This window comes from Mustela nivalis, assembly GCF_964662115.1.
Source record: "Mustela nivalis genome assembly, chromosome: 17".
Taxonomy (NCBI): Eukaryota; Metazoa; Chordata; class Mammalia; order Carnivora; family Mustelidae; genus Mustela; species Mustela nivalis.
The window spans coordinates 48,331,192-48,356,109 of NC_139036.1; the positions used below are offsets into that span (position 1 = coordinate 48,331,192).

Consider the following 24,918-nt stretch of genomic DNA (forward strand, 5'->3'; position numbering starts at 1 on the left):
TTAGTGGGAATGAAGCTGGGGCGGTCACACTGGAAAACAATATGGAGGTTCTTCAAAAAATTAAAAGTAGATGGGGCACCTGGGTGGCTCAGTCAAGTGTCTGACTTGGTTTCGGCTCAGGTATGACCTCAGGGTCCAGGGATCGAGAACCAAGTGGGACTCCATGCTCACTGGGTAGTCTGCTTGAGGGTCTTTCTCTCTGTCCCTCTGTCCCTCCCCAGCCCACTCGCTAAAGTCTTAAAAAAAAAAAACTCTTTAAAAATATTCTTAAGAAAAGAATTACTATATGTCTAAGCAATTCCACTTCTGAAAACACTAACTGGAAAAGATACACATACCCCCATGTTCATTGCAGCATTATTTACAACAGCCAAGATAAGACGTCAGTGTCCAAAGAAAGCATATACAATGCAGTATTATTCAGCCATTCAACAACAACAAAATACCATGAGGGTGTTGTGCTAAGAGAAGTATGGCAGAGAAAGACAAATACCATTATCTCACATGTGGAATCTAAGAATGGAGCTCACAGAGAAAAAAGATAGGCAGTTGTGAAATGGGCGGAAGGGGTCAAAAGGTACAAACTCCGAGTTCGAGAGAAGTCACAGGACTGTAATGTACAGCTTGGCGTCTACAGTTCATACTGCCTTGCATATCCGAGAGCTGCTAATAGAGTAGATCTTAAAAGTTCTCATCACAAGAAAAATATTTTATAACTGTATATGGTGATGGAGGTTACACTAGACCTTATTGTGGTGATCAGCCTGCAACATCTACGCATACCAAATCATTAACTTGTACAACTGCAAGGGATTATGTCAGCTATACCTCAATTTTAAAAAAAAAAAACTTTGCCCTTTGGTCTCGATAGTTCTCTCCCTCCTTGCCATGCCAGCATCATGTCTGGGAGAAGTGAGTGGTCTGAAGGGTTGAGTCTGATGTGCGTTTCCATCTTCTCCTGTACTAAAAGTCAGAATATTATAAGGGGAAATATCCTGGAAGGGTCCCTCACCCACCCGATGAACTGCCTCCCACTTTCTTCACTTACAAAACCCTTCAAGGGAGACAGAAGTGGGGTTTACAACTCATAGACCAATTGTTAACCTAGGTAAGTCACAGCCCAAATATCCACAGAAGTAGGCTAATCAGCGAGAGTTGAGTGCTTCAGATCCTTACCCTCACCACTAGAAAATCATCACCTTGGAAATGCAGCCACTGTATAATGAACACAAGCACGAGGAAGAAGCCATATCCCTAGCAACTATCCCCTCCCCTAGTACAGAGCCTGACACACAGTAGGAGCACAGCAGGTATCTGCTGAATGAACAAAAGTCATAGGGTAAAGACCTAATAAGACGGAACTTTTAAAATCTGGCTTCGGGGTGCCTGTGTGGCTCAGTGGGTTAAAATCTGGCTTGTCGGGGGGCACCTGGGTGGCTCAGTGGGTTAAGCCGCTGCCTTCGGCTCAGGTCATGATCTCAGGGGCCTGGGATCGGGTCCCGCATAGGGCTCTCTGCTCAGCAGGGAGCCTGCTTCCCTTCCTCTCTCTCTACCTGCCTCTCTGCTTGCTTGTGATCTCTCTCTGTCAAATGAATAAATAAAATCTTTTTTAAAAAATTACTAAAAAAAAATAAAAATAAAGATATAAACTTAGGGCACCTGGCAGGCTCAGAAGAGCATGTGACTCTCAATCTCAGAATTTTAAGTTCAAGCCCGATGCTGGGTGTACAGATTACTTAAAAACAAAAAACCTCTGGGTGCCTGGGTGGCACAGTCGGTTAAGCATCTGGCTCTTGTGTGATCTCAGGATCATGAGATCAAGGCTCCACTGGGCTCCACACTCAGCATGGAGTCTGCTCGGGATTCTTTATTCCTATCCCTCTGCCCCCTCCCTTCCAGGCTCGCCTCTCACTCTAATCTGTTTAAAAAAATAAATAAAAAACTTAAAAAAAAAAATTAAAATCTGGCTTGTCGGGTTTGCTGAGTGTTAATGTAGGAATGTATAAGCCTTTTTCCTGTATAATTCTCTCCATCCTGTTAACAAGTCTCCTGCTCTGTTGTGTTATCCTAACTGTAAGGTCTGGGACACACAGTACAAATGAGCGCGGCAGGTACCAAGTTAATCTACATTAGAACAAAGAGCCAGACCTTTCAGGCAGCCACACAGCAGAAAAACAACATATCAAATCAAAACTTCTGGTACTTAATAAATTATAAAAGTACTAAAATCCATAATGTACTAACACTACAAATTTTAGTAAACACAGCAACGTGAGACCAAGCAAAAAATGTTTCAAAAGGGCACCTGGGTGGCTCAGTGGGTTAAGCCGCTGCTTTGGCTCAGGTCATGATCTCAGGGTCCTGGGATTGAGGCCCGCATCGGGCTCTCTGCTGAGCAGGGAGCCTGCTTCCCTCTCTCTCTCTCTGCCTGCCTCTCTTGTCTACTTGTGATCTCTGTCAAATAAATAAATAAAATCTTTAAAAAAAAAAATGTTTCAAAAGGCTCTAAAAAACATTCCCTGGCTTCACTCCGCTGCTCCCTCCTCCCTGCGGTCCGCGACATTCTGCGCGGCCTGTGCAGCGGGACAGACTGACACGGGCTGTGCTCTGGATGAAGCAACATCGCTACCTGTATTTAGCTGCACTTTTGTCCACCATCATTTACAGAGCTGTGAATCATGGACCCTGAAGTCTTGGTTTCTTGGAAAAATCTAACGGGGGTTCTCCTTCTGAGGATTTTATGGCTCGACAGCAGGTAGCAGAGGAGGGACCCCCCACTGCTCGGGTCACCGGAGCAGCCCCCCGCCATCCCGCCCCACAGGCCTCCCAGCAGCCCCCAGCAGCCAACCAACCTGCTCTGCTGGGGGCCGGGGGGCTCCTGGAGCGCTCCAGGGCTCTGCAGTGGGACGAAGACGACCCCTGGCAGGCGCGGGAATCTTCGGAAACTTCTCGCCTGATGGCTCACCTGCCGTCACTCTCAATAAAGCCAGTCATGACGTTTTCTTAAAACAATTAATTCATTAGAAACTCAATATTCTTTAAAAACTTTGATGCTGTGACAGTGCAAACAGCATTCATTTTATTGCTCAACTGCGGCATGGGCACATACATAGTTAATTTTTAAAAACCATTTATACAGATGTTATTGATAAAGCTCATGTAACAACTGAGTGAAAATACAAAGAATATCAAAGCTAAAACACTCTGTAATAAATACAAATACAATGAAAATGATAAAACTTTGTTTTTAAAGTCAGTTTGGGAGAAAGAAGAATATTACATGAAGTGAACTAATTACATCTAGAAAGAAAACAACTCAGCATTTGGTACAATCATCACCCGAACGGGAGACCGTCAGGCCCCACGCAGCGCCCGCCCGCCCCGCGCTGCCCCTTCAACGCTGACGCGGGGGGCGCGGCGCTGGCAAACCACCGAGGACTGGAATTGTCTCTGACTCCCAACAGTGCCACCAGCTCGACGCCTAGAGGTTCAAAGCGGACTTAGTGTTGAGAAACAAAGCAAATTACATTGTACTGAAGGAATTTTTGTGCTCTGAACCGTAAATGCTAACAATTGGGAAAAAAAAAAGTAAAAATAAAGCCCATTCAGGGCAACAAACTATGTGCAAAACAAAATGTACACTATACACAGCACTGTTTAAAAACTCTTTACACCCAGAAATTAGACCCTCCGGAACAGAACTCACCTCCGTACTGCATGTGAGCGCTACAAATAACCACTGTTCGTAACTAAGCATTCGGGATGGCGAGGCGCTGTATGGCAACGTGACATCACGTGTCTGAAATAACGCGACTAGAGGGAGGGATGAGAAAGAAGCCGGCTAAGAGGGACGTGTGGAAATAAATATTCACATTACACATGAGGTGCGAGTCCCAGATTCAACGACACGGTGGGGGTTTTGCTTGCTTCTTAGCACCTGTTTGGAAGTCATCAGGGAACATAATTTTGAAAATGAAATCTAAATCATGTCTTTCTAGATCATGTTGGTGATACCACAGACTGTTAGGGTAGATTTCTTTTAAAGCTCTATTAAGTCATCATTATAAAGTTAAAAAGGCACTCAAAAGCGATGGTGTTAGCCTGCTTTACTATACGTTAGGATAGTAGCATTTACTACTGCAGCCGTCAGTTAGGACTTCGCTAAAGTGTTCATCATGTCCTTACTTTTTGGAAGATTCTAGGAGTAGGCACGATTACATTGCACTAGTGCTTTAAATGATATAAAAGAGATGGATCTGCAACCAGTAAGGTACTACCGTGAAAGCTGATACCGAATAGTTTAGAAACCTCTTCTGTACATTTCAGGATGTTCTTAGGTACTGCTAAGAATGCAGCAGGAGAACACAAAGTGTCTGCGAAGGAAAGGGTCAGCGGAAGCACGTTACCACTGCACGGCAGGACTAGGACCAGCTTGCAAGCAGCAGTCCAATGGGGCTGAATGGAATAAATTCAAACATTTAGAAAATTACACAAGTAGTTCTCGACTTTTTTTTTTTTTTTTAAACAGCAAAATCTCCACCACTTCTATATCCCCTCCCCCAACCTCTCACGCCGTGACAGCTTGCTTGGAATTCCGATACCCAGAAGAGAGAAACTGGGAGCTGCTCCGGTAAAGGGGGTGGGGGGCGGCAGTTGGAGGCTGCGGTTCAAATACCCACTAGGCCTTTCCTCTCCCTCTCTGCCCCTCCTCTCTTAGACCATTACTTCTGAGGCATCTCTGAGGAACACCTTGGCTCATGAACACAGACTGAAAACCAATCCACCAAACAAAAGGAGACCAAGGGCCCATTTACTTGATAATTAAGCTGCAAAATTTCAACAGAGCTAGATCATCCAAACTTGCCCTTCCAGATTCTCATCAGTGTAAGTAGGGGGGGATATATATATATATATATATAGATATAGATATATCTAGATGCAGATTTCTGATAGTTTAATTTCAAAATCCATCCATGAGTTCACAGAGTTTTTCGATCCCTTACTCCAGAATTTCGGTTGCCTTCTGGACTATGTAACATGCCACACACCTTGAAAACCAAATCTGGATATTCCAAAATCAGATGCTGATCAGCACCAAGGGAACTGAGCTGCCCATACCTCCAAAATGAATTCTTCACTTCTGAAGTAATTTATACCAGAGATTCAGAATCACGATTTCTTCAGTAATCCTACCCCGCGCCCTCCTCCTCCCAACCCCCACCTTCATTTTATTAGGTAAAAGCAGGATTTTCTAAACTGGCTGAATAAAATGTTTCCTTTCTCATAATTTTAGCTCCTGAGCAGCTTAACAAAGGTTCTGGATGGTTTTACTTGATAGAAACTTAGACCGTAATTAAAACATAAATTAGGTACACTTGTCATAGGAGACTTTGGTTTACAGAAATAGTCTATATATTAAAGATAAGCTGACCCAGCAGAAGAATGAAAACCCCATCCCATCTACACTATCCGAGGAGCTATAAAAATGCAGTATTTCCATTTAAGATGAAAAGTAAATCCAAAATACCTGATCATATTCATTCAAGATAAAAAATTGGGATTTTTTTTTAAAGTTTCTTAAAAACAAGGAGCCCCTGAATGCATCTTACTATATCCAATAAGCTAGTTTAGACTAAATGGTTGCATTAGGAATCTGACAACCAAAACAATGTGGCTGTATTCCAGAAAGTTAGTACTTGAAAAATATATAAAAGATTCACTCAAGCTAGGTTGAAACATATAATGCTTTTAAAATATAATGCTTTGCTATAGAAAAATGTAATTAAATGTGTAAATGGCTTAATTTTTTTTAAAGATAATGATTCCTTTAGCCAATTGTTTACAAAGGTAGAATAATTCAAAATAATTTTATTTATTTATTTTTACAAAGAGCAAGTACAGGAGCTATTCAAAATCATGTATTCAATCAAAATGAAATGTGATGTGTGTACCGACTGCTGAAGTTGTCTTGATGTTTGAGAGACTTGAAATCTGTGGAGCGATTTGAATAGATTACCTTTTATAAAAATAGTAGTAGTCTTTAAGTGTAGAATACTGCCTAACTCTGGAAATGTAGGAAAAGTCAGCATTCTTTAGGTTCAAGATATTAATTTTAAATAGCAGCTGAGTGTGGCCTTATGGCAAAGCATAAAGACCTTTTTTTTTTTTTTTCCTTGAAAAGGAATTTCAAAATTGTCCTTTCCCCTCACAGTGTCCTAAAAAAATTTTAAGGGGGGGCGGGGTCCTGTATTTCCGCATTCTGCGAAACTTCGCTGAAAGGAGGCTGGCGGTCGGGGTATAAATAGAGTCCTGGGGAGATCCTTGAAGTCTGTCATTCCACAGCAAACCCACATGTTTCTTCGATGGCTGTTAGCAGCTTTTCATATAACTTTTCATAGCTCTCATAGGGCGGAATGTCTATTCGATTGAAGCTGTAGAGAAGCAAATCAGATGGACACAGTTCGTTGAGAGAAAGTCACCAGGCCTAGCCTAGCAAGCACAGTATTGTATGAATTCAGGCACATTGCTTCTCACAACACACAGAAAATTAAAAGTTGTATTTCTCTAAAGCTGAGGCTGCCACTTTCAGGCTTTCCTACCAATTTCTGAATAATCTTAAATCACTCAAAAGTTGCTTATTCCTTTTAGAGGTCCTTTCAGTACTAAGAACAGCAAATCAGTTTAAAACTAACATCCAGGGACCTGCAATGAGGGGGGAGGCCCCCAAAAACAACTCACCAAGTGTGGGCTTTGGGCAGGTTGTTGGTGCAGGCATCGATCTGGTGAATGGTGAAGAGTCGTGGGCCCGCAGCACCTGCCGAGGAAGTCAGTGTGGGTCACGTGACTGTGTTAGTCTCTGAAATCTCAGAATAAATCTGGTATGCAAACCGCGGGGCCTAAGGATGGGAATACTGCTGACTTCACTACAAGCTGCCAAGGGCAGAAGGAAAAGAATCTGCGTTTTGAAAACTGGAATTGACCTTAGATAATACTGGATTCCTTAATACGCTAGCATTCCAATTTGAGCAAAATTCCAGGATTGAAATTCTTTGCCAACTTCTATCTTCTACCCCCCCCCAAAAAGTGCCAGAAGTATGAGAAGTAAATGGACTAATCCAAGATCAAATATATACACACATTCAAAAAGATAACCACCTAAATGCAAATTTAGGTTTCATGCCTCAAAATTGGCTGACAGCAAAAGATTAGCCGTTTCAATGGAATAAATCTCAGCAACCACAAGATGCTCTGTCCAAGTGTGTGCATCTGGGGAGTCTGGTGAGGGCCCCAAATAGGGACTGTAAGCATGGCGCAAAATATGCGCTCCCGGGGACGCCCCCCTGTCGCGGCAGCGGCTCCACGCGGGAAGAGCTTCAGTGGGAAAGAAAGCAACTGCCACCCAGGGAGTGCCACAGTCCTTAGTGGTGACACCAACCCATCCCCAAACTGGACAGTGATGCCACAGAAACAAGTCGTGAAAATGGAAGAGGTTTGTTAGCAAATGGTCTGACGCTGCGCAGTAAGGAACGTGCTCGGACAGGACCAAGAAACGGCTTCCACAAACTCGTGCTGCCTCTTTCTATTAAAAGAGTAAAAAAGGGGGCGCCTGGGTGACTCAGTGGGTTAAGGCCTCTGCCTTCAGCTCGGGTCATGATCCCAGGGTCCTGGGATCGAGCCCCGCATCAGGCTCTCTGCTCAGCGGGGAGCCTGCTTCCACCTCTCTCTCTGTGCACCTCTCTGCCCGCTTGTGATCTCTGTCAAATAAATAAATAAAATCTTAAAAAAAAAAAAAAAAGAATAAAAAAGTAGAGTGAGGAGGTGTCCTGAGTGGGTGCAGTCGGGCCGGCTGTGACGGGAAAGTGGAAGCAGCCGTGCTTCCCCGGCAGAAGGCGCGCCCCAGGCTAAAAGCAAGGGGACCAGAAAAGGCAGAGCGGCGCCCACGGCCTCCCGCGTGCCACACTCCCCATGAGCCCAGGATCCCAGTGATCACTGTGGTCGCAGTGACCTGAACCCCAGTGGAAAAGGCACTCGGGAGGGGAACAAAGGAAAGGAAGGAGACGAAGGTATCAAATTACGGAGTTACCCACAGAAACAGAATGAAGCCCAACCAGATACTGACGTGCCCCCCACCTCCCCCCCAGAGGCCGGACCCCGTGCTCTACCTTGTAAAGCTTTGAAGCCCTGCAGAGGCACTCGAGATGAGCCTGTCACAAACTGAAGTAACCGTGCTCTTCGCTCTTCATCAAAAAACTCCACAGCCTTCCAGAACCACTTGACGACATTGCTGTCTGGTGTGCAGTGTTTTAACCGGGTGTTTACCTTCCAGTCATTAACGTCTATCTTTCCAAGTCCACAAATAATGAGCTGTTAAAATATCGCACAAATAATGAGCCAATGGAAATCCCCGTTAAGCCAAAAACCCCTTAAACGGAGCTTTAGATTTGTAGTGTTGGCTCTCTTATGATGGTTCTTAATCAAAGATCTAGAAAGCTTTTTCAAAACACACAAACTATCAGGTCCTGTGTTCAGAGATTCTGATTCTGTGAGTCTGGGCTGAGAGCGGGGGTTCGTATTTCAAAGGCTCCCTGGACCTGCATACCGCAGGCTCCCTACCTACCCAGCCGGGGTCTGAGACCCACCACTGTGGTGAATGTGAGCTTCAGAGAGAAAAGGAAGTTCCATGTTTTCATAGGAGAATGCTGAATCTTGTTGAATGGACGGCAAACAGAGTAAATACAGCCTGTATGTGCCTTCCGTAATACCTGCGTCATGCTGGGTTTCAACACTTCCTAGCTTTGGGATTTGGGCAACTCGGTCCACCTTGAGCAGCCAGCAGTCTCCCCTGCTGTGATACCTCAGTAACATCTACCTCACTCCGTCCTGGGCGAGCCCCATGCCGCTCACGACTCAAGAAATGAGGGCGGAACAAGCAAGAGCAATCTGTTTGATGATCTTTAAGTTCTAGCAAAGCACGAAATACAGGACAGCGTGCTCGGCTGGACACCCGGCCGCACAGCCTGCACAGATGAGCCCCATCAAAATCACTCGGATACTATTACTGCATCTCCTTGGGCTCCAAGACTGACTTGTCTCAATGAAGTGTTTCCAACAGTGCATTATAACCGTGTGTAGTGTATAGACAGTGCAGCCTACAAATCCCACGTTTGATAATGAGCTCTATTAATCCCACAGAACTCTAAAATAAATTATGCCTTTTTTCATCAAAAGTTCAATTTCATTACCAATAGAAACTATGTAAAATAAAACTAACCCTACTGAATAAAATCTCCCCCAAAGCTTCAACAGGTTCTGGAGAGATTACTAAATCACAGCCACACTGAACAGGAAAGTGGTTATCCAAACAGGATCACAGAAGTATTATTAACACAAAAGATATCTCCGCAATTCTTTTCGTCAGAGGAGTGGTAATCCCAGGGCCAAATTCCTCACTCATTTTATGAACAGAGGAACACGCACTGTCTTTCAGCGTTACTGCCATTCCTCCTGTGTATTCTTCCGTCTCCTGACCACTTCCTCCAGCCACTGCCCTACTGAACAGTTGAATCACAAAAGGAATGGGGGATGGTACCGAGTGGAAGCAGTCTGTTTAGATTCACGAACAGGTCTGTTAACAGATTTAGTTAGGAAGGACACTGCAGGGGCATCTGGCTGGCTCAGGTGAAGAGCGCACGACTCTCAGTCCTGGGGTTGTGAGTTCAAGCCCGACGCTGGGAGGAGAGACCACTTAAATAATTTTTTTAAAAGATTTTATTTATTCATCTGAGAGAGCGAGCAAGTGAGCACAAGCAGGGTAATGGAAGGGGCAGTGGGAGAGGGACAGGCAGACTCCCTCCCATGCCGGGAACCCGCTGCAGGACTCCATCCCAGGACCCCAAGATCATGACCTGAGCAGAAGGCAGACACTCAACTGACTGAGCCACCCAGATGCCCCAATAAATATTTTTTTAAAAAAAGAAAGGTAACTGATGTTAATGAATAAAATGTTTTACATTTATTTGTAGCTTTCAATTATTTATGCTATTCTTAGCCACTAATTAAATTTGGGGCCTCTAGTAGAATAAAACTTCATTGTTTTTTCAAAGTAGCTCAGTGGAAATTCGGATGTATTTATTTAAAGGTCTTAATTATAAAACCAGACTAAAGGTGCTTTAACAACCAGCTTTAAAGGAAAACAATAACAAAAAAAAATGGTTGACTATTTATTACTGGTTCTGTTAGTAATGAATATTTCCAAAGAGAGGAAAGATGTTTAGATACAGTTTATCCTAAGTGTTGTAATTATTTCTCTGTGATCTTGTCTATCGAATGCCTTCTTGCAAAGCTCAGTGGAAATCCAATTGAAGCTAGGCTTCTAATTCCAATAAATTTCAATAAGGTGGAAACAAGTAATAAAATTTAATTAAATCAATAACTACTTAATTAGGGAATAGAAAACAACATGTACACACAGAAGAATGTACACATAAGACATGAAATCTGTTGAAAAGCAGAAAGGGTGATATGGAAAAATAAGTAAAGAGCATTCACAATGTAAGAGAGACGGCTTACTTATAGAAATTCCAAAGCACAAAAGGCTTTTCCAAAGCAGGAAAGAATTTTCCTGTGAATAAGAATTCTCGGAGCTCTGCACCATAAAACTTCAAAAGCACCAACAATGTGACTTTCCTCTAAAACGTAGTTAACAGAAAATTCCCAACCTTTCCTCAGGACACTAAATGATGTCACGACAGTAATACACTGACCTCTAGCTCCTTCTCATCAAATGTCTTCAGCAGATGCTGGGGAATTACTTCATTAAATCCCTTCTGCAGAGCCAGGAATTGAGCCTCAATGCCTCGTAAAAATCTCCAGTTCACATATAGCCTGTAAACATCGGGCAGGGGTTTCATATGATCAAATATATTCAGATTTGGTAAGTGCTGTGAATCTCTACTTCAGATCATTACACTTCCTGGCACCTAGCATTAAGAACTAAGTCTACAGTCTGGGGCACCTGGGTGGCTCAGTGGGTTAAGGATCCGACTCTTGGTTTCAGCTCAGGTCATGATCTCAGGGTCATGAGACGAAGCCCCGAGTCAGGCTCTGCACTCAGGAGAGAGTCTGCTTGGGCTTCTTTTCCTCTTCCTCTCCCTCCTCCCCTGCCCATCTCCAACCACCCCCTGTTCTCCCTCTCAAATAAATAAAATCCTAAAAAAGAATTTAGTCCATAGTCTGAAAGAATCTCAGATCCTTAAGGGTGCTGTACCCTGAGCTGTGAGATGGTTCACTGGAAATTAAAAAGTGGTGAGCTTCCACTAATAAAAGCAGTAAGAATGAAGCAACTCAGCAAATCAGAGGAACTCTCAGTAAACTGGAAGACAGCCGGGGATCCGGTGGGTCTGAAGCTAAAATCTAGATGAAACTTCTTTCTGAACTTCTAGCATGCATGCCAACAACCATAAAAAAAGAGCCCATTCAGCCAAAACAGACTACTTTTCTGATTTCACTTCAAAGTATAATAGTATAATATAATAATATAAAGAGGCTCTTCAAATCCAGAATGAGAACAGGAAAAGCCAATAGTAAACACCTTTTTATTAAATACTCATTGTTTCCTGGAGGCCTTAAAAAAAAACCTGGAGGGGGGCACCTAGGTGGCTCAGTGGGTTAAGCCTCTGCCTTCGGTTCAGGTCATGATCTCAGGGTCCTGGAATCGAGCCTCACATTGGGCTCTCTGCTCAGTGGGGAGCCTGCTTCCCACCTCCCTCTGCCTGACTCTCTGCCTACTGGTGATCTCTGTCAAATAAATAAAATTTTGGGGCGTCTGGATGGCTCAGTTGGTTAGACCTCTGCCTTCGGCTCAGGTTATGGTCTCAGCGTCCTGGGATCGAGCCCCACATCGGGCTCTCTGCTCAGTGGGAAGCCTGCTTCCCCCTCTCTCTGCCTACTTGTGATCTCTCTGTCAAATAAATAAATAAATAAAATCCTTTAAAAAAATTTTTTTAAATAAATAAATAATAAATAAAATCTTAAAAAAAAAAAAACCCAAACCTGAAAGACGTAATTTTACCAACAAAAAGTACACCAAACTACATCCAATGTGTAGCTTTACTTATATTTTTGACTTGGACTTATAACTGAATTGCCTTTAAAAATAAATCTATCTACTTGGGAAAACTTCTCCATCTCAAAAATCTCAGAACTATTCATCTTCCAAATATGCCAGTACTTCCTCTTCCAAACATGGGAAACCAATCTCTACTCTGAGAAGTTACTTAACATCAGATCCTTTGGCAAAACTCATTTTTGTTTGCTCGTTTAAGAGGACAGCAAAATTGTACGTCTTTGCAAAAGTTTTTCCTCTGTAACTTTTTAAAAGATTTTATTTATTTGAGGGACGCCTGGGTGGCTCAGTTGGTTAGGCAGCTGCCTTTGGCTTAGGTCATGATCCCAGGACTGGGATCGAGTCCCACATCGGGCTCCTTGCTCAGCAGGGAGCCTGCTTCTCCCTCTGCCTCTGCCTGCCATTCTGTCCGCCTGTGCTCGCTCTCTCCCCCTCTCTCTCTCTGATAAATAAATAAAATAAAAAGATTTTATTTATTTGAGAAAGAGAGACGGCCAGAGAGAGAGAGAGAGCACAAGCAGGGGAAGCAGCAGAGGGACAGAGAGAAGCAGGCTCCCTCAGCAGGGAGCCTGGGATCATGACCTGAGCTGAAGGCAGCTGCCTAACCAACTGAGCCACCCAGGAGCCCCTCTGTAACTTTTTTCTGTCAAAACTGTATCCACTAGGAGATATGACTATGTCCTGAACACATGACTGAGTCCTGGCAAGTGGGGTCTAGGAAGTGAGGAGGCCATGCTAGACGGTCCATTCTACTAATTCGCTCCTCCCTGGCTACTTCCAGGCCCAGCACCAGCACTGCCTCATCCCAGCCTAACACTTTACTTGGTACGCAGACTTCCTGGACATCTTTCAAATAATTATAAAACAACATCGACTTTGTTCCCATATAATTCCTAAAACTTGCCTTTTTAAAAAAGATTTTTATTATTTGACAGAGAGAGAAAGAAAGAGAGGCAAGCAGAGAGAGAGGGAGCAGGCTCCCCAGTGAACAAAGTCCAATGGAGACTCGAATCCAGGACCCTGGGATCATGACCTAAGCCCAAGGCAAGCGCTTAACCAACTGAGCCACCCAGGTGTCCCTAAAACTTGCCTTAAAAAAAAATTTTTTTTTTACTTGTTAATTTTTTTTAGTAATCTCCATACCCAATGTGGGTCTCAAACTCATGATCTTGAGATCAAGAATCACATGTTCTTCCAACTGAGCCAGCCTGGTGCCCCTAAAACTTTTTTTTTAACTCTGACAACTTTCTTTTAAAACATCCATATAATATTCTGTTGAATGTATGTATATAAATCGTTCTCTAAAAACATTTCATCAGTTTTCAGCTGATTTTACAAATAGTATCTAACTGAACATCCATATTTGTATTTCTTTAACTACATGTGTTTCCACAGAATAGATTCTTCAAAACAGAGCTGCTAGTTGAAAGGCACATGCATTTTCATTTTGATAGCCATTATCAAACTGCTTTCCAAAAAAGCTATTCCAGTGCTCACGCCTGCGAACAGTCTGTGAGAACGATGGGCCTCACTTGTCAGCCAGGACAGTTTAAGCCAGTAAGACTTAGGGACATATCTACACCAAGAAGTACAGCGTGTACATTTCTATGTCCATGTGGTCAAGTTCAAATGCCTACTTTTGACTACCATTTAAAAGAACTTTAGTTACCATAGGCCAAATGATCTAACCTGATACTTCTAAATTCCTCAATCATCAGGGGATGACAGAAAATCTGAAGAACATTTTCTAGTGCTCACAGACGTGCCTGCTCATAGATGGGGCAGGTGCTGGTCAGAGTGCAGCCACGGCCTGTACGGATATAGCTGTGGCGCTGTGACCAGCCCCATGCGCCTGGTGTCCTGCTATCCGTGCCTCCGTGCAACCCCTCGTCCACACTGAGCCTGGGCTGGCTTGGGACTCACTTTAACAGAAAGAACACAACAGAGGTGATCTGGCCAGTTCTAGGCTTAGTTAGGCCTTCAGAAGGTCTGACAACCTCTGCGTGTGTGCTCTGGGAAACCAGCTGCCCCACAGGAAGTCCAGCTATGCTGGGAAGAGAATGGCTGTGGGGAGAATTCTGACAGGCCCCGGATACCGTCTGGGGATAACCAGGGAGCCCAACCAACAGTGAGAACTGGACCCCAAATGGTGACCCAGGGGCCATCTAGCCAGTCCCCGGCCATGTGAGCCACCCTCACTGAGTAAGAGGCCATCCTGGCGCCAGTCCCCGTTGACACCATGTGCAGGGCCGAATGTCTCCCTGCTGTTCTCCATCTGAGTTACTGACTCACAGAATTGTGAGAAAAAATAAAATGGTGGTGGTTTTTAAAGCCACTCAATTCTGCAGAAGCCTATTTTGTAGCAATAAGTGACAAGACCTAAATACTTCAGTGTTTGGTTGCTGTACAGCCATTCTAGAGCCTTGAAACAATTCTCAGGCGTGAGAACATAGAGGAATTTACCTAACATATTCTTTTTTATTTTCTTCAGTAACAGGGATACTCTTGCCGTTCGGTTTAAGTTCATGCTGAATGATCTCACCATATGCATTATGTTCGACACAGAAAGTATGGTCCAAAACACCGGTGATATCATTCTCACTAGAAAGGAAAAGAGAGAAAGATATTTAACTGGAAAATCTAAAATACGGATCCTACAGATATCTTAACTGGTAAGACAGATAAAACTAAGAGTTCTGTGACACGACAAATGTAAGATCAGATTCCTGTTGCTAGTCCTTATGCCACCGTACCTCCTAGTTCTCGGGCAGAAAGGTCAAAGAGCTTTCACCTTCATAAACACAGAAAACATTACACTTTCTGAGTAATGACAAAGCCCCCTGGCCAAACCTGGGCTTTACACAAGGAAAAACTTCAATTACGTTTGGCTTTTAGGTAAGACGCTCTATTTGAATGTAACCCCCACGCAACCAAACGCCTGAGTGTCCCAAGAGAAAGCTACTTGTGTATTTGGTAAAAATAAGTATGGCCTATGTATATTCATAAACAAACAACCACTGACAAAATAGAACTGATTCTTACAGCTACCCTTTCCAAAATGTGGTTTCTACAATCACTACTTCGGCAGGAATTTGCTGTTCTCACACATGCAGGATTGGAATAGCACTAATACCATGCTGAGGAAATCACTACATGTGGTACTTTTAAAAAAAGAATAAACTAGATTTTTTTCTTTTCCTTTTTAAAGTAGTAGTACTAACTTTCAGGAATCTGAAATATACGGGAAAGCAGCAGAAAGAGCGAAAGTTTTATGTGGTCCTAACACTTAGATAATCTCTCTCAATAGTCTCTGTGCATTAGTTTTTGGAAAAAGTACTTCCGTTTTGAAACATGCACTGTTTTTAAGGCTCAGATTCTAACTATAATGAATAGATACAAGACTCAATACGTACAGGATCCACACCAAACTGTTATGAAGATCTGGATCAACTAATTCCATGTCATCCAAAGTAATTGACTTCCCGAGCAACTGCTTATAAAAAGGCAACGTGAAACCACCGTCAATATAATGTCCATGAAACACCGCCATTCCCATTATCCGTCCAACAAAGTGGAAATATGATAAATGTTCCTGAAATTGAGAAAAGTTTATATAAGTACTCAGGTCAGATACTATACAGGGAATTTTTAATAAAAATTAGGCAAGAGCCATCTTTTTTATAACTGTCAATTTATACTCTACAATTTATGTAAGTGGAAAAGGCCATCGTATCAAAGGTCAATAATCAGTAGGGAGAGTTTCTATAGGGCACGTTCAAAATTCTCACCATTGCTAAAATATTACACCAGAGACAAGCTTCTCCCAGGGTAAAGTCACTTTGTAAAATTATCTTTAGAAATTAAGTTCAGGGGCGCCTGGGTGGCTCAGTAGGTTCGAGATCATGATCTCAGAGTCCTGGGACCAAGCCCCGCATCAGGCTCTCTATTTGGCGGGGAGCCTGCTTCCCCCTCTCTCTCTGCCTGCCTCTCTGCCTGCTTGTGATCTCTGTCTGTCAAATAAATAAAATCTTAAAAAAAAAAAAAAAAAAAGAAAAGAAAGAAAGAAAGAAATTAAGTCCAAACGTCACTCCACTGTAGCTCCGTGAAACCACTCACAGATCCTACGCCTGCTGAGCCTTTACAATCCTGACTCTGGTCACAGAAAAAAAAAGCTTTCAATACTACACCTCCCTATTTCCTTGACCTAACCAGCATCTGAACTTCAGAACACCACAGATTAAAGAGCACAGATTTCATGTCTAACTTGGACCAGAGCCCTAATTCTGCCAGTTACTAGCCATGCACATTTGGGCAAATTACTTCACTCCTATAGGATTCATTTTCCACATGTGGAAAGATGGGGGTCCTAACAGTACTCTGCGAGGAGCCAGATGGGACGATGAAGCTCATGGCACTGGACAGGCGCACAGTAAACATTCAGCAAACACAAGCTATTATTAATACAATGGCAGAAATGGACTCCCCAAGCAGAGCCTTCACCTAAAAATCTTCCCTTTATAAAACTTCTCTGCAATGAACCTATCATTTCTACCATGTTTGGGTATATTTGGTCTTTCATGACAAACTGTTATTGGCATTTAAGATTTTCTTTCTTTGGGGCGCCTGGGTGGCTCAGTGGGTTAAGCCGCTACCTTCGGCTCAGGTCATGATCTCAGGGTCCTGGGATCGAGTCCCATATCGGGCTCTCTGCTCAGCAGGGAGCCTGCTTCCCTCTCTTTCTCTCTGCCTGCCTCTCTACCTACTTGTGATCTCTCTCTGTCAAATAAATAAATAAAATCTTAAAAATAAAATAAAATAAAATAAAAATAAAATTTTCTTTCTTCTCTAGTTAATAAGTAATCTTTAAGCTCATCTTTAAACCTCTCTCTTTTATCTTAAAAGAAAGTTTTTTAAAAGGAAAATATTTAAAAATAGACAAGCAAAACAAAAAATCACCCATAATATAACACCTAGAGATAACCTCTGTCAGTATTAAACCGTAGAGTCTCTCAATGTTTACATATATATGTATTTACCAAAATTGCATCAACTTATTTTGTAACTTTCTTTTCACTTAATGTATCATGAACACTTTATCCATCATTAACTACTATCCCACAGTGTCATTTTAGTGTCTATACAGTATGCCCTTGTATGGAAAGCTAACAGACATAATATAAAAACCGATTAGTAACAGATACTAGCTTTTGTTGAGTGCTTAATAATGCACAGTAGGGTTAACAATGTACATCACTATGCTTAATACTTACTGAGCAGGGCCCCACTTAATTGTCACAGTCCTTCTGAGGTTCAAATTATGCTTATTATTAACAATGATAAAATTGAGGCTTAATCATAAAGCCAGTAAGTAACAGGACCAGGATATATGATCTCATGTCTATCTAATTCCGGAAACTAAACTCTTAACCATGAACATAAATTTGCTTCATATCATAATTTATCCAATCCCTCGCTTATGGACAATGATGTTGTTTCCAATCAGGGCTCCTTTAAGTGATGCAGTGCGCATCCTGGAGCACAGATTACTGCATCTATTCATACCGATTTCCTTGATTTTCTAAAGGAGGACTTGCTAGGTAGATTCTGACTCGAACAGGGACAGTGATCCTAAACTACATTGACATTTCAAATAAAAAGCATTACAAGTCCCAAGTTAATTCACCTCTTCAGAACCACCAACCTTACCGGATTAACCGCAGAATCAGGATTGATCTGCAATGTATAGATATCATCTCTTGAATACTGGAAGAGGCCGTAGTACGGATTCAACATTTCATGGGACAAGAGATACAACCACTCCCTAGAAAGCAAGATAGGGTACAGGAATTTTTTTGTTAATGAATATTTTTATTAAGATATGCTCTTAATTATTTCAGCAAGGAATTTTTTTAAATAAAGGAAAATAAAGCAGCACTAACTTTCTATAAAATGACACTGGAAAACTCTACCATGCCGCAAAAAAACAAATAAACTCTTGTTTTGTTACACTGAAGTCACATCTCACTCTGTTTATGGCAATTTTATGACATCTCAGCACCAAAGAGTATAAAGTAATATCCCGAAGTGCCAATGACTCATTAGATGCTGCAGCCCAGTGGCCTGTTACCTACTTAATTACTAAGTAAGATTCTAATCCAGGATAAACATAAAATGAAGGGAAGATTTTTTCCCCCAAAACATCCGTGTGGTCTATACTATTCTGGTCCATTCCTATCATGGCCCATTTATACTGGTTTATACTGATCAACAGTATAGCAGTGATTTACTCTCACTTTTGGACAAGGTTCTGTTTTGTCGTTGATGTTGTTTAGTAAGGAAATTATCCCATTTCATCATCTTTTGTGTAAACCTTAAAATATATCATAATCGAGTATGAAGTGATCAGGAACAGCAAGGCATTCGGTATAGGTAGGAACACAAGAGCAAGCCTGCATTTGGGGGAGGTTTCAGAGTAATTGGTTTCAAGTGTACATCAGTGTTTTAAAAACCACATAATAAGTAGTACTATCACCAGAAACTTAACAAATTCTTTGTTTTTCAAAGTATGAAAGGTAACTTATTACTTATCTTTAAGTCTAGGACTTAAAGAGATGTAGTTATAGTCTCAATTCTTGTCATTCTTTCACTAGGAAAGATACCTATGTATGTTCCAATATTATGGATTAAACAGACTGAGGGGCCCCTGGGTGGCTCAATTGGTTAAGCATCTGCCTTCGGCTCAGGTCATGATCCCAGCATCCTGGGATCGAGCCCTGGCATCACATCGAGCTCCCTGCTTCTCCCTCTGCCCCTCCCCCGCTCATGCTCTTGTTCACTGTCTCTCTTTCCAATAAACAAATAAAACCTTAAAAAAAAAGATTGAATGATGTTTTTAGGAAATGCAGTGAAACACTACTGACAAGTAGTTAAAAATGTTTCAAAGTTCTGTAAGTGATTTAGTCTAAATCAAATCACTACCATTTGTGTAATACTAGAAAAACTCGAGATTTTTAGGAAGGTTTCCACATAAACAATGTGCCAACACACTTAACAAGCTCACCTGACATGTCTTCTATGCTTTCTTATGCATTATTTTAAAGAAAATCGAAATATTTGTTTTGTTTTACCAAGTACTTTGAATACACATCTAAGCAGACCCAGCTACTCTGGCGTTTCACTATGCAATAAAGAGCAGAAAAAGCATTTCATTGCCACATAGCATTTAGTCTGCCCAAACCCTGACAATAGCGAGGTTAAGAAATAAATAACAAAAACTGACTAGTTTCTTGACTATACATATAATTACAGCATTTAGATTCCATCAACAGGTAATTAACAGGTCTTCCCAAGAAGCATTCAAATCTAGTTATGAGCAAATTCTAAGAATTCCACAGAAACTCTCAAGCCCTAAGTATGATGTACATGTGATGAATTCTAAGATTCCAAACTAAAGAGCTTCTATACTGAAACATTTTAAAAGACTACTTGAAATACACACCTATGTACACCCGCGCTTCCCTACTTACATGCACACACAGACGTTACTTTAACAAGGTTAAAAAGCATGGCAACGGGAGCAAAGGAAAACAGCACTCAGTTTAGAATATATGTCATTAAAATCTCCAGACCGTTCCTAACAATGTAAAGCAGAGGGAATAACACATACTGAAGGAGAGAGATGGAGAGCATGCGGGGCCCGTGGGGCCCACCACTGCCCATGTAGGGGTGCAGCTAGTTTTCAGAGGCAGTCTCGCTGGGCTGGCTAATCCACAGGGAGCTCTCAGTTACTCTGTGGTGGCAGTCCTGCTCCAACCTCATCACGAACACATCTATTAGGAAATCCACTGTATTGCAAAAATTAGGGAATGTTACGCTAGAAAATAAATATCAGTGAGAAGATTCACCAGAGGAAGTATCTTAAACTTATAAACCATACGTCCTTTACTCATGAGCAAGTCTTTACCTGGCAACCCCTCCATAGTCAAGGCCTTCTTCTCCACGAAATTTTATCATTAATCGCTTCCACAGATCTTTGGGTCTCATTTTCATGACCTGCCGATAGGATTCCTGAAAAAAAATTAACACACTATTGTTACTAGGTGCTTTAAACTTGTTATTTAAACTCTCCCTTGCATTTTACCTACAAAACATACATTTATTGAAATAAGATTAAATTTGTTCAACAATCAAATCAATGGATAAACTCGAAGTGTTTGAAACTTCATGGAACTTATAAGAGCAAGATGGATATAGTTAAATACTACTGAAATTAATTCATTTGATAAATGCTATATTAACAACCTAAGTACAAAACTCCGTATTTAAGTTCTATGAACCACAGCAATGACTACACAACTCACATTATGAATTTGATAAAAGTACCAAATTTTTAAAAGTTGGTTGACCTAATTCTAGGTCACAGGCACCAACAGAAAGATGAGAAAAAGAAAGTTCCAAAGAATATAAGTAATCATTTATTTGATTGTCATTAAACCAGCATCTACATATTATTTTAAAATATAAAACTGACTTAAAAACAAGGTTAGAACTGTCCTGAGAGAAGAAAAGTTGATCCTTTAGGAAAAAGGTTATCAAATCCCCAAACATCAAACCCATGAATCTTCCAATGAGTGGGAAAACCCTGCCTTGGACCTCTGCCACTTATTACAGAAGAACTTTGAAAGTGATAGCAGGGCTATAAAGTCCAAAAATAAAAATATACGAGGAAGGAAGATTTTCAATAAATTAAGGAAGTAGTTCAAAAAGAATTAAACAAAATGGCTTTTGGACTTTAGAGTCACTCATCCTTTGGAAGAATTAGAAACTAAGGGATGGATAATATTTGTGGCCTTTTAAAACTCAGTAACAGGGCAGGGGCACCTGGCTGGCAATGGAGCATGTGTACCTTGATCTTGGGGTTGTGAGGTCAAGCCCCACTCCGGGTATAAAGTTTACTTTTAAAAAAAAAAAAAAAAGGAGGGGCGCCTAGGTGGCTCAGTGGGTTAAAGCCTCTGCCTTCTGCTCAGGTCATGATCCCAGGGTCCTGGGATTGAGGCGCACATCAGGCTCTCTGCGCTGTGGTGAGTCTGCTTCCCACTCTCTCTCTGTCTGCCTCTCTGCCTACTTGTGATCTCTGTCAAATAAGTAAAATAAATAATTTTATCCTATTTAAATGTTTACCTTCTAGATTAAGCCTCTGATATTATTGCCTTTATTCTCCACAATTAAGAAAGAACTTAATTAAAACTCTCCCATTCGAGATAGGAATTTCAGAAAGTATTCTTAGAAAATAGCAAACACTGAAATTTAATTTTTCTCTATTTTAAGGCTTGTAAATTTACCTCAAAAATCTCTTCCCTGGAAACCTCAATGCGGCAATGACCAGCTTGAGGTTGTTGTTGGGAAAGTTCCTGCCGCAAAATTTTTAGTTTCTGAACCAGGTCTCGCTTGTACCGTGGGACTGTCAGACACTCCGCATCATCGGGGCATAACGATACCACCTGCTGCTGCTGCTGGTCTTTCAACTGGTTCTGCCGACTAAAAGTAAACAGAAATGCTGCTATTTTAAATAAAAGAGATTGCAATTATACATTTTAAAAAGAGCATCATACTAGAAAGTAAGTCTACCTACATAATTTTCAGGACTTGTGATATTCATGGCTTGACATTTTTGATGACGATAAACTACCTCCAAAGTTTATTTCTCAGAATCCACACGAAATTATAAAATTGAACAGAGTTTTCATTCAGCTTTATACAGCTGCTGAAAATAAATTTCTTAAATACCATTCTCCATTTTCTTCTGCATAGCTGACCATCACGCATTTTAAAACTCAGGCATACGCCAAAATCCCTGTGCCCGTTATCTAGAGTCTGTCTCTCTGGAAGAAAGAGCTTGAGCCAGTGGTTTGGCAGGAGCCCCTTTTCCTCTCTGCGCTACGTCTAGACCACAAGAATGTGGAAGGTCACGTGGAAGCTACTGGCACAGAGAAATGAACACACTACAAACATGTCTACATGTCTTAGAAAATGACTACTTTTCTTTTTATTGTGATAAAATATACAACACATAAAATTTACCATTTTAACGTTTTTCTAATATAGTCAGTGGCATTAAATACATTCCCATTGTTGTGCTAAAGTGACTTCTACACGTGTACACACATGGTTTGCCACAAAATACATGACAGTAATCTCCCAAGCACAGCAGAAATGTAATACTTTAAAAGGGCACATTGCCTACAAATATTTTTATTCTCCCAGCAAAAATATTGTAGGTTACACCTAAGAATTTTTTTAAAAGAACCTGATGATATAATGAACTACTTAATTCCAATAAACTATCAGGAAGTAAAAAACCCAGTAATTCACTACTGATGCCATGCAGAAAACGGAATCATTTTGATTTTGAGTTTTAGATTTTATCTATTTGACAGAGAGAGAGACAGCAAGAGAAGGAACACAAGCAGGGAGAGTGGGAGAGGGAGAAGCAGGCTTCCCGCTGAGCAGGGAGCCCGACACACGGGGCTCAACGCCAGGATCCTGGACTCAGGACCTGAGCCAAAGGCAGTCGCTTAATAACTGAGCCACCCCAGTGCCCCTTCGATGAATTTCTGTGTTTTAAACCACCTGTATGTGCCACTTTGTTACGGCAGCCCTAGGAAACTAATACAGGTGAAGCCTGACAGGAGGAGGACTTAACAAAGAAGCACAAGGAAATTTGGGAGGATGATGGATATGTTCACTATCTACACTTTGGTGATGGTTTCACAGGTGTATAATATGTCAAAACTTAAATTGTACACTTTAAAATGTGAAGTTTATTATAGGTCACTTACACTTCAATAAAGGTGATTAAGAGAGAAAAAAAAATCCCTCCAGGATGGGTTCAGCTATCCTGGAGCTATTTCTGATGCACTCACAGGAAAAGCTAAAAAGCATCTACCCGGGAAAGCATCCTGTCTCTTCAAGTGTGTATGATGCACCTTTGGTACATACCCTTCCCTTAACACTCCAGGACAGGTTCCTACTTAAGCACAGTGGGATTAAACTACTCATGTATCAAATAAAACATGTCATTCTCTTATATAAAATTTCATCCAACAGAAGTTATTTATAATTAAAGAGAACAGACATTCTATCACATTATAAAAAGCATCTTCCGTCTTTTCTTATTCAGGCTTGCAATTTAACATGTATTGTTTCAAAAACTTACTTTAAAACTAAATGCAAGTTAGCTGAGAGCCGAGGATCTGTAAACTGTGTTGTTCTGTTGTTATGGTCAACGAAATAAACTCTGCCTGTTGCAGTATTTCGGATCTCCCATCCAGGAGGCAATGGACCAAGCTCTTCACAATTGATGTTGCTAAGATCCCTGCAAAAACAAATATAAAATAAAAAATACCTCATTGCTGGGCCAGGCAAGTGTAAATGACACAAAACAATTCCATGAAGTCTGAGAAAATATATTGTTTCAGAAACTTGAGATGTCCAGCTAGAATCTTTAACTCCCAATGGTTTAACAAACTTGCATATTCAAAACCCAATTCATAAATGGCTCAGGAACTTATCACACAGTCCACATTTTTAGTAAGTTCATTCCTGGGCTTTCATGTAATACAGATTTTAAATTAATATAAAAGCAATCACAACATTTGCCAACATAAACTGTGCTTCAATACTTGTCTGACAAAATAGTTTTACAAATGTCAGTGACATAAGGAAAGAAAAAAATTTCCCTTCAATTATTACATTCATTACTACACCATAAGATTTGTATAAATAAATGTTCACTCCATAATAATCTTAAACTCTCCAACAAAGCAACACCGGGAATGTTACTGAATTTAGAGAGCCTGAAAATATTCACAGAATATATTTTAAAGGAAAATTGCTCCACTTTGAATTTTGAAAGCTATAAAGCTAGTGAATGAAGAACCTTTTTAAGACACCTAAGGAAGAATGCTATCAAGCTTACTGCTGCAATAAAATAAGCAAAAAGACTTTTAACAGATCAAAGACCATTGTTATTGTATTACACATTCTTAAAACACTGACAAAGATTTACAGGACCTTAATGAATAAAATAAAAGCATGTCTAATGTAAACTTAAACTGTAACAGATAATTGTAATGATTAATCTCATGTTTTTTAAAAGTTAAACTAGAAAAAGATTTTCCAGAAATAACCTCTTCTTGGTCACGGTGAAGCTTAATGATGGACACATCTAAGCACCCACAGATTACTGGAATAATGATTTGACTTCTGCCTTTAGGTGCCCCAAGAGACTCGATGCTCCAGAACAACTAAAGCTTAGAAAATACACTGCTAGTCTCAGAAGAGGTGAAAGAAAATTTCCAAGAAGCCTCTTCAAATTAAAAACAAAAATAAAACCAAACCACCATAGCTACAGCTGAAGCCGGAGCTTGTGGCAGGTAGGCAGGGAGAGGGGCAGGGCTAACACAGAGTAGTTGTTAATGGGGAAATGCAGCCCCAGGCCAGCTGCAAATTTGGAAAAGGAAATCTGGAACTTCCCCCACTAAGCTGAGAACTCAATGGGGAGATGAAATGATTCCAGGAATACTTCCTGAATTCCCACTTTGGGTCCACAGAACTCCAACCAATTAAGATCAGACAAACTCTCAAAGATCACCACACACTCCAGAAAGAAAAGTCATGACTGAGAATTAGTGGAAACAATAAGCCACAGAATTAGATCCCTAAATACAGTCAGAGATCAAACAGAACCGCTATGATATGCAATGTTAAAAAAATTACAAACTATCAATGAGATA

General features: G+C 41.1%; 1 protein-coding gene across 1 annotated transcript in view; it reads right to left on the bottom strand.

The window, feature by feature from the left end:
* Positions 1-3,034: 3,034 nt before the first annotated feature.
* Positions 3,035-24,918, bottom strand: part of SMURF2 (SMAD specific E3 ubiquitin protein ligase 2) — a 121,028-nt gene continuing 99,144 nt past the window's right edge. The window contains exons 10-19 of the mRNA XM_082706668.1: positions 23,340-23,498; positions 21,466-21,661; positions 20,088-20,191; positions 17,831-17,945; positions 15,538-15,716; positions 14,588-14,725; positions 10,764-10,884; positions 8,163-8,364; positions 6,739-6,814; positions 3,035-6,431 (exon numbers count right to left, since the gene is read on the bottom strand). Of these exons, the coding sequence (XP_082562794.1) occupies positions 6,332-6,431; positions 6,739-6,814; positions 8,163-8,364; positions 10,764-10,884; positions 14,588-14,725; positions 15,538-15,716; positions 17,831-17,945; positions 20,088-20,191; positions 21,466-21,661; positions 23,340-23,498 (1,390 nt within the window). The 3' untranslated portion in view covers positions 3,035-6,331. The remainder of the gene's footprint in view (positions 6,432-6,738; positions 6,815-8,162; positions 8,365-10,763; positions 10,885-14,587; positions 14,726-15,537; positions 15,717-17,830; positions 17,946-20,087; positions 20,192-21,465; positions 21,662-23,339; positions 23,499-24,918) is intronic.